Source organism: Helicoverpa armigera, chromosome 16 (genome assembly GCF_030705265.1).
Source record: "Helicoverpa armigera isolate CAAS_96S chromosome 16, ASM3070526v1, whole genome shotgun sequence".
NCBI classification, from domain to species: Eukaryota; Metazoa; Arthropoda; class Insecta; order Lepidoptera; family Noctuidae; genus Helicoverpa; species Helicoverpa armigera.
In genome coordinates, this window is record NC_087135.1 from 5,378,176 (window position 1) to 5,389,362 (window position 11,187).

The 11,187-nt window shown below is 38.3% G+C and overlaps 1 protein-coding gene across 1 annotated transcript; it reads left to right on the forward strand.

Moving 5' to 3' along the window:
• Nucleotides 1-9,182: 9,182 nt before the first annotated feature.
• Nucleotides 9,183-10,359, forward strand: LOC110384578 (activating signal cointegrator 1 complex subunit 2 homolog). Its single transcript, XM_021345915.3, has one exon. The coding sequence runs from the start codon at nt 9,248-9,250 to the stop codon at nt 10,085-10,087; it is 840 nt and encodes a 279-aa protein (XP_021201590.1). The 5' UTR covers nt 9,183-9,247; the 3' UTR covers nt 10,088-10,359.
• The last annotated feature ends 828 nt before the right edge of the window (nt 10,360-11,187 follow it).

Sequence of the window (11,187 nt, forward strand, 5' to 3'; positions counted from 1 at the left end):
AATAAACACTTAAGTCCAAAAAAGGAATGTGACTATCTCAATATTACATCGTCTCAACAAAATATCTGGCATCAGCAAGCGGCCTCAACGTAAATGAATAGTCTTTGCCTCCACACATGCACACGACATTTTGCTAAGCAAACTTGAGTTCTTTTATCAAAACCCGTTACTGCAGAAATTAATGAGTGCAAAGCCTGCAGCGCTGCACTGAATATACATTAAAATTCCCATCGGAACACGTAATAAGGATGCGAGACGACCGGCCACGTCCGGCGGCGTTAAAAGAAATCATAATTAATCGTTCTATTCCCCACCCGCTCGTCTTAATAGAGAGCTTTCCACCGCTTTCCATGTTTTCTCAGCGACGTAATAAATTAATCTCCATTCACAGTTTCCTCTAAGAAAGGCAACAAACAAAACAATGGACTGGGGCACTAACTTTGCAGCTAGTGGCCTCACTTCGCTCCGTGCGTGCGTGAACACAATATGCTGGACTCTACAAAGGATAATGGTGTTTTATGGCCAACCTGCTGTATTAATATTGCTATAATACTCGATTGGATGATAGTAATATACTGGTAATGTGTAGGTACTACATACATGTCGATACCTAAGTAGGAAAAGTATCGATCGTGAATGCAGTGTATTTAATTACTATTCTTACTACTCAATATGAACCTACTGAATTAAAGTCTCCCTCCAACAAAACAATAAGAAAAGTCACCTTTTCAAAGCCCCTGCTAAATCCCAATTAATCACGTAACACGAACCAACTACCAATAATACTGCGGAGAAGTTTCACATGCAACCAGTGTAAAAGGCTAAAGCTATGTGCCTTTGACTGTAAGTACCCTTCACCTATTCGCATCGAGAGGTTTATTCCCTCGCAAAACAAAATGGAAAACTGGGAAGTACTTAACCTTCCTTTTGTTTAGGAATAGTAAGGATATGTTCAGATGTAGGACGCTCTATTACAGCTCATTACCTAGTTTCAGAGCACACAGGTGCATACAAACAGGCAAGGGTAATTTGTAAACGATATTCATAAGTTTTGTTAGTGCCATGTTAAGCGCTTTCAATTTAGCGATTGCAAAAGATAAAGCAGAAACATATTGTTTTAGCTGTATTATTTTAAGGTATCATACCTATGTCATGATAATATTGAAATCCACTTTATTTTACTACTTCTGATTTCTTGCTTGCCTCAGTAACTGCAAATACTGCGTTCATCTGAACTGGGTCTTACACTAATGCAAGTAACTACGAGTAGCAACTAAAAGTTTTCTCCCTTTTATGTTTCTTTCCTAAGTATACGCAGTTATTATGCCTACTGACGTTTTTCCTCATAGCACTTGCATAACGGGCGAGCCTGTTTATCAAAGTGAGGTCAGCAGCTTCTTTTATAGAAATATCCAGCAATATGTGTAATTTTATGCTATGTTGTATACATAAGTAAGCCTGCGAATAAAGCAAAAACGCAAAAATAGGCTTTTTGCATGAGAGGAGAGGATGAGGAAAAAAAAGTTATAGCATATTTTATTGAAGTAGTTTGGTGTTAATACATAAAAATGATCAAAAAAAGTAAATAAGTAATACCAGCCTATCAAAGCTCTATCAAAACATATACGCTATAAAAAGCATCTGAACGACGATGAAGGTTATAATTTTAGCAGTTATTATATCCTTTCGCGAATCACTGCGAAAAAATACACGCAATAAAAAAATAAAGGAGTCTGTCACCTAAATTGGACACCAGCCTGTGCGGACGTTATTAATCAAAGAAAATGTACTGCAAACAAAACTACTCACGGACACGCAAAAACTTATTTCGTGAGAGAAGTAAAACTAACACTTGGTTATATAGCAAAACTCGTTTTTGGACGAAGGAAAACACCAGCGTTTTTATTTTTACAAAGAAGGATGGGCCGCACCGTCCTCTTTGAAACTACCTGCCGTAAAATCTTGGAACGTAAAGTAACTTTGGAATTAAAACTCCTTTCACAATTCCGAGTAACATAGTGCCAATTTCATTTTTGAGTTGGCACTTGTAGGACTTTAGGTTTTATTAAACTTTTCGTCTGAGTTTATTGGGTAAATAATTACTAAGTATGAAGTTGAATACTCAAAGTTTGTTTCGATAAAAAAGGCGACAGTGTCAGACTTAATTTACAATCGACAGCAATATCAGCGAAAGTAGATCTACAGGAACAATCAAGAAAAGGAAACTAGTGAACTATTACAGTGCACTGAACAATTATTGAACTTTTACTACAAAATTTGCATTTGCTGGTCTCGTTACAATAGAAACACAATGCTAGCAATAAATCGGAAGCCTAAAGGACGTGGCACATTACAGCAGCACCGCAACAGCACGGCTCCACACCAGCATTTAAGTTGTCATTCAATTTAGAGCATTAAATCGTGTATATTATAATATATTTTGTAATGTCAATATGAAAAAGCCAACGGCGAGCAGTCAGCGTGCTTGCCGCTTCCACACAACTCGGCTCGCCGCCCGCGTGCTGCAAGCGAGCGGACCTCATGCGTACAGCGCGCCGACGGCGTGCTAATTGCACGCCGACTCCGAGCCGGCAGCGAAACAACGTCATTACGTCGTGTTCAATCATAACATCAATCATAATCGTCTTAAAATAATATTGAGTTTGCGGTGACAGCAAGCTTACACCTCGCGGCCGGCGCGCCGACGGCGAGCGGACGGCGCGCCGACGGCGAGCGGACAGCCCGTGGTTGGCGCGCTGTCCGCTCGCCGTAGTCTTAATTCGAGGCGACGCCGTGCTGCAGCCGTGCTGTTGCCGTGCTGCTATAATGTGCCACAAGCTTTATAAAACTAGCTAGCGCCTTTAGAAAGGCGTATCTACATCCTATGCTGCAGTGTTTTTGTCTACTAGGCCTCGGAACGTTGTGAAACAACTACATAACAAATACTGGGCCACGCACTCACTTACCAAGTATTTATGGTAAATTGTCTTACAATCTACGATTGGCTAACGTTGCTGTAGATTTATAGATTTTTAAGTTATCATTTATTTGTAAAAATAAATGTGAGCTCTAACTTCATTAGTTGCAAGTAACGCTAAATAGTGAATGGAAATCTATGCCTCTGTCTTGATTTTCGAAAACCCAAACTGGCCCTAAAAAGTGTGCATTTTCTAAGAAAATAAATTATGCGTCTATTTTAATCTATGTGCATTTAGGGATTTTGTAAATCAATGGCCTCCATATACCCGCTTTAGGTACAATTGAGCGTGTGTTTATTTGTCTAAACTACCTCTTTGTTTCAAGCGCAACAGTATCATTAACGACGATGACAATACGCCGTTAAATTATGTCACCACTTGCTCCATCAAACATTTCCTCACACCGTCATTCTACATTCAAGCAATATATTAGCTAAACTCACAGGTACTAAAACTGTTCGTCATTCTAAGCTAATTTCGCGTAGCCTTACTCCAATTATGTAATGTCAGAGCAGCATAATAAAATTAATTAAAACAGTCTCATAAAACTACCGGAAAACGACCCTTAAACCTCTTGCCTAAATACCTACGTAAATATATTATTATTACGTCTGTTTCTGTAACTCTTTGCTAACTATAACTAGACCTATTACATGTAACGTCCCAATAAGTATACAATACCCGTGAAATATGTGAGTCATTTGCATCCGCAATGGATATACTTTTTAATGTAGCTAAACTTTTAATGGACAACTTTCGATATAATAATACACACACACTAACATTATTGTCTGTCACCGAACAGTCAAAAACAAAAGTCATTCATTGGAGTTATAAATTATATTAAATTCTTTCTCAATGACAATAGGAATAAGTGTTTCGACTTCGATAGATCCTTTCATCAGCCCATAAAATTCTTAGGTTTGTAGGCATGTCTGCTCCCTACGACAGATTCGCCACTGATCTAGAGTTGAGTTTCTGTAAGATTTAAAACATTGACTCTTGATCTCCAATTCTAACCAGGAACATGCACTAGCGTAGCTTACGTTCCCTATTCATCAGATCGTCAATTTCGACTTAGAGAATTGTTTCTTTTGTAAAGTAAGCTGCAAAAATAAATGTACTCTAAAGTTTTTGTTGACAATATTACAAGCTATTAACAGTCTAAATTCCGAAAGAAATCAATGCGTCAGAGTTAAATAGGCGGAATTCTGAGCCGCATGCCTTCTCGGTTCAGAGCAACCTTGGTTGCGGGCAACCACTGACCTTTTGGTGAACACTCTACTTGTACGTGTGGTACTTGTCGTAGATTCATATTAATTAGAGCAAGTGTATGCAGAGATATTGAATTGCTTATTGAGATAGAATATGCGGGTGATTATACCTCGTCAGGGCCGACTACAACGTTTAAAGTTACCTTAGAATAAAGTCGTTTTGGAAAATTACGTAGGTATTACAATTTAAATTCATTTACTGCTCCCAACGAGAGACTGCTGCAGTATTAAGTTAGAATAAGCTATTTTAAAGTACTTATAAAAATGGTTAATATATACAGTTGTCATAATCTTTTTAATAAATACTTTTGAACAACCAAAAATCAAGGACTACCCAAAGAAAACAACAATTTATTTCATGGTTAAGAGGTGTCATATAAGAATAAGGTAACAATGAAAATGTGATGTAGTAACGAGTCCAAGGGACAAACCATAAGGTCGTAATTGGTAACATAGCAAGCTTGACACAATAATTGTTCTTAAACCATTGATACAATAGTGCGCGAAGTAGTTTCGTATGACGGTCAAAGCAAGCAATGATTGAAAACCATCTAATATTCTAGTCCTTGTATGAGTTCATACTCTTCAGCAAAGTGCAATACTCGTACATTAGATCATCGACATTGCATCTCTTGCTTAACCGAAGGCAAACCAGTTAACTATCCAGCAGTTCACTTCTCGTTATATAACTGCAGATTAAATCTTAATCCACTTGGATTACTTGCTTGTTGAATACTTACTCCAGAATTTATAAAACAAGTCTTGAAACGCATAGATAAACATAAAGTTTAGAGTTAGTAAGGAGGTGCGATAAAGTTTTAATGATTTCTTATACGGTTCTATAATTGAATTTTCAAGCCGCTTCTATTCATACGACTTGTGTAAAGTTAGATGTAAAATTGGAGTGACGCTTATTTTTAGAACATAATTTGTCGCTGCCATTGGCGTACGAGGTAATCGTTTGATGTGTAGGTATCACGGATTGGAGTATTTTTTATATGTTTGATGACGAAAAACAGGAGTCTTATTTAAATGTATCATATATAAATATTTGGAACATGTTTAGAAAAAAAAAATCAGCATAAAAACAATACATGAATACAAAATTCAGAAATAATCATTACAAAGATACATCATTACAGACACAACAATAGACATTTCCTTTTAGCACAAGGACTAATGTAGCAAGAAAGTATTTAATTTCCAAGTCAACGGCCAGTGCAAATTATGCAGTGTTACGATCAAAGCCGCGCCGCCATGCGCCGTCACCGAGCTAGACCAGAATACATAAACTGCCTCACATTGGTCCAGTTACATAAGCAACTCATAACTTAGGACACGCAGACAAGGTCGCTTCGTACTAGGAAATGTAATTTAACTTGACGGGAACTTTAAGATGATGGTTTTATGTAATGTTTATGAAGTTTTAGGCTCCTCTTTCAAATAGCGAGTCGATAGCAAATCAGTTTTAATATTACAGAAGGTCTTATTTTATCAGAGGCATAATATTAGTCTTAGTACATGCAAAATACTTAGCTACTAGTTTCTGTCAACAGTTTCATCTGTGTCCACTGGGCACAACTCCGCACACTCAGATAAAAAGAAAAGATTAGAAAGTAGAGAGCACATTCAAACAAATGGACAAACTCTTTAGCTTTATACATAAAGCAAAACAATTTACCTGAAAAAATACTACTTACTCTCTCAAAAAAAAAGCCAGAGTTCAAGCTCCTTAAAAACAAAAACCTATTACCGACACGTTCTTGCTAAACTTAGGATCTCACGCACATTAGTCACACTTGCAACTATCACATATTGTTACATCAATTGAGTAATCTAGGTAACAGGCTGGCTTACAGAAACTAATAGTTTTTGTGCTGATGTAATTTTACTAGAAGAAAATAAAAATATCTCTCTTTGACGCTTTTATTTATTTATTCTAGTTGTTTTGTTCCAAAGCAGAATTTAATAGTTTGAACTGAAGTAAGTACAGTAAATTCAGCGTCATTATTTGAGAAAATAATGTTATTTAGTTAATTACTTGAGTAATGTACCTAAGTAAAAAATAATGCAGTTTGATACCTGTAGTTTGAACCTTGTCTTATAACTTGTTCAAATCTATTTCAGATAACCAATAACTTAAATAGAGTTTATTTTCGATATTTATTATTGGGTTGTTTTTGTCATGTGAAACATAACACTTTATTCTAAATACGACTTTTAGTACGGGTTTCGTAATATAAACATTTACAATAAGTTCTTTAAAAGAAAATGCAAAAATTTCACCACACCTACGATTCCATTACAGATAAGACATTATCACAAAATACATAGGTACAGAAGTCAATCTACATATAAAGCGCGTTCGAGTCACGCACATAGGTGTCTATGTGTGCGTGTTCACAGACGCGCTGTCTCAAAACAACTCAAAACAGTGCGAGCGGGGCTGCCGTTTTCTTGAGATACGCGCGTCACACACAAGGTAGATAAATGTGCACGCGTTTTGATACCTACCTAACTGTAATTTGACTGTAATATTTTAATAACAAAAGAAAAAGTAATAATGGAGTAACAAAAAAAGTCGTATTATATGTAATTGTTCAGTGGACGGTTGTTTTAATACAACAATAAACAGTGAACTGTCGTTTTTTAGCCTGCCGTATTACCTATAGTATGGACCTACTTATTTTCTCATATTTCGATGGTTCTTTTAATAAACGCAGTAGGTAGGTACAGTTAGGTGGGTAGGTAAGCGCCCTGGCGGCCTCTGGCCCAATGCCGTAATAAGTTTTGCTAGTGTCGGCCCAGGCGAACCGCCCAACCTACCCTCAAAGATTATTACTAAGTAGTAGGAGTTGATAATTCATGGCGAGAGTATGTTGTAAGGTAGACGAAATAAAACTCGCAAATCAAGGTTTCTGTAGGTAGAAGCAAGCTTAGATCAGGGACTGTACCAACCCATTACATACAAAAATATTTTTTTCGCAAGTAAAGAGTAATAAGTAAGTACCTATAAGTATATGTATGAATAACAAAATTATAAATTGCGGTTTCTGAAAAAGTTCGGTATCTCGTTCAAACGAATTTCCGTTGAAAGTGTTTATTAACCTCATGTATGCCACATTAAATATTTTATTATTATTGGTTTATATTTCATTTTTCCTGTTTTATTCTCAACAATAAATCAAATAATTAGATACGAGTACCACTACCACGTTAGTTTTATGCGCATAAAAAGTTGACGACCCTAGCGCGACCGCCGAGTTTAGGCATGAAAAGTGAAGTACATACATGAGATTGACTTCTGTACCTATGTATTTTGTGACATTATCAACAAGATCAGTTATGTTCGCAACGTTGCATTGTTTTATCTCAAATCAATAATCATGGCGATGTACTTACCTACAGGTATGAATGGCTAGTCTACTCCACATTCCGTGAGATCTTATATAACATGAAACTTCAATTATGCCTATTGCCCATGAATATTAATAGTTTCACGCTTGTTTTCTTTGCTATATGGTGTTAACAAAACACAATCGATTTTTTAATCGATAGACTTTTTAGATTTTGGGAATACCCTACAAGAAAATATTTACGCAAAATATAGGTCCATCTTTTATACTTCCAAGTCACTATTTCGGCTCGATGAAATAGAAAAAAAACAACAATACTTTTGTACTCAAACTGAAGCCACGGAGTATCTGTATAATCATTATATCTATAAATAAGTCCCCTATTTTTAAATGAGTCACCGATCATAAAATTGGCGCGGACAATTGATCTAAAAACCATTCGCCCTTGACCGGTCACTTTACGTAAATCTCAACAATGCAGTTTGAACGTAATGAGCGTTAAAATTCATTTGTATTATACGTCTAAGGCGCTAACTAGCGAAAAAGAAACAACTACAGTATAAAAAATAACTGTTCATATTAACCAACTTGTCAGACTTACGTAAATGCTGTGAGAATTGAAATAGATTTAGCGTGGACTCCATGCAGAACAAAAGAATTAACCACGGAGTTATCATAAGAAGCTTGAAGGAAATTGCGAAAGTAATGTTCTAGTTGGGTACATGTGTTATGTTATCGCACTCTTGTATCGGTGTGAATCGGTCATGTTTATCATACATTGATCGCCGAGCTAGCTCTTATATTACAAGCACGCGGTAATCTACATTAAGATGTCTAGGTACACGTTTCATCTCTCAATCACTGTCTTAGAATCAATTTTTCAATGATCTTATTGTTTGTAGAAATAATAATTGGCCTATTTTGGGTCAGTTTGTGTAATCTGCCCTAATTATTACTTAATGAAGCAGTTATAAGACATCAACAATACTTATTAAGTAATATGCCCGACACCCTAAGCAATAATTAACTAACACAATAATAAAGGCTCGTTAATTATTCTTTACCGTTATATAACCGGATTTTGCACTGTAAACTCTTACTTATTAATTACCTACTGAATTACATTTAAAACATTAATTGGGTCGACCACAGGTGTGTATTATATGACAGCCACGCCACCACCGGATACGCTAATTGTTACGGATCGACAATTTCATCTGCAACTTGAAATTTCAAACACATTTTCACATTTCAAAACACATACATTCTGCAGTGCAATATTCATTTGGACGATGCAGGTCAAAAGTTATTTCCTAAACACTAAATCATGCAACGACGCATTCCAATATTCAAAAGCTCAGCTCGGTATAAAATAACGGCCTACTGGTTGACATTTACACAGGGCCGATCCCATTCCGATGGACGCCACCTGCTCTCTTCACCTTAATGTCACTTCCCCGATGTGTACCATACATCCGAGCCTGGCAGGAGCTTGTATGAATAAGATTTTCGCGGTCGAACCCACGAGCCCTTCCAATACACGTCAAGGCCTCTACTCGCCGTATATAATAAGTTCACCCGCCCGCAACGACACACTTTGTTACTTTCACGCGAGCAGTGCACATTTTGAACCGTCAAAATGTACAGGCTCTTTATATTTGCCTTTGTGATCGCAGCCGCGACGTGCCAACAGCAAGAGGGAGGCAGACGAGTCCCCAAATACGCGGGAGACCCGAAGACAGCAGCTATCGTGCAGGAAGCGCGATACCTCAGTGGAAACGGAGCTTTCGGTGCCGCTTACCAACAGGAAGATGGAATTAACTTCAAAGAGGAAACTGACGCCGACGGCAACAGGAGAGGCAGCTACTCCTACATCGACCCCAGTGGTCAGAGGAAAACAGTGAACTACGTAGCGGGCAAGAACGGATTCCAGGCCAGCGGTGACCACATCCCGACCGCACCTCAAGCCGCCGCGCCCACTCCCGGATACACCCCGGACCCCCGTTACAACTCACCGGATTACAAATCTCAACAGTACAGTGCTCCCCAACAATACGTGGCTCCTGAGCCAGTGCGCAACTACGGCGGCAAACCCAACGAGGATGACGGTCAGTACCACCCAGAGTTGTACGAACAGAACTATGAAGCGCCTCAGCAACAGTACCAACCTCAGCAGAATTACCAGACCCAGGCGCAATACCAGCCGCAGCCGCAGCCCCAGTACCAGCCACAACCCCAGTACCAGGCTGAGCCTCAGTACCAGAGCAACAACATCTACCCGGGCACGCAGCAGGCGCAGTACAGCGGCCTGCCCTCGTCGCAGTACTCGCAGCCCATCCAGTACTCGCAGCCGGCCCAGCCCGCTCGCCAGCAGTACTACGAGCCCACGACGCAGCAGCCCACCCGCTTCTTCCCCCCCGGCAAGTTCAGTCTGAACAGAGCACCCGACGGCTACACCTACTCCTTCCACAAAGTATAAATCTAATTTATAAAGAGGGCTCCGGCGATTTGTAAAGGCTGAAACACGTAAAAAGCACGCATCAATTAGCAACTCGCCGAGTCATCGAGGGGCGGCTGTGTGTGAACTCCGCTCAAAAGCATTTCTTAATTGTTGTTTGCTGTGATATTGTGAGTTAATGGACAGGTATACATATGTGGTTCGTTATTGTTATTCGCTGGAAGGTTTGCGGGCCGAATGTGCGTCAGTTCACTTAACTGAACTTTGTAAATAAACTTAGATTTACACAACAAGTATTGCTTTTTATTAAAATACATGCCAATAATTAAATAATGTTCAAATCCATTACGTTAGACATATGTAATAGTACACTTCGAGTACATATTTATATAATCATGTCAATACTTTTACTGCGTCCCTCAACGTAATGCTTAACATAAAAAATGGTATCAAAACAAAATAAAAAACGAGTACTGCGGCGACTTCCTAGTACGCAGGCACACGGCAGGGTGTGGGCAGCGTCCGCATTCTGCAGTACTTGCACAAACTACCTCAAGCCTCGACCAACTAGATCACCTTACCGCTAACACAAGGATATTTCGCTATCAAACCGGTCTGGCCCTGCCACGCCTTCCTTTCCATTTACCGACTTTATTATTAGCTCAAATACCGAACAGTTCAATTTATACAATAAACAAATGCCTATTAAAACTACACAAATGCTACAGTTATTGCTAAAGCCGAAATATTCGGTTTCTAAAAGCTCAAAGCGAAACCAAACACTTTGTTCTATCTAATTGATCGTATCGCCTATGTCCAGCAGTGGACTGCGATAGGCTGATGATGAATTGATCGTATAAATACATTTCATGAAATTATTATTGTTACCTTTATTTTTTGTCAGTCTCTTAGCAAAAAAACGCCTGTATCCAATGTACATTCGTATTTTATTTCAACTCACAGCGATTGCATTGTTAATATTTCTTACGAAATTAAAGTCTAAATTCTGACACTATGATTACATACGTATCAATTATTGAATCTGCGTTGACCTAACAATTTGTATTGGTGTAATATTGGTGGAATAATTGCATTGTTTTATATCGGATCCAACCACAATA

Excerpts from the sequence above, each read along its gene's own strand:
- LOC110384578 (XM_021345915.3), top strand. The coding sequence starts at position 9,248 with ATGTACAGGCTCTTTATATTTGCCTTTGTGATCGCAGCCGCGACGTGC.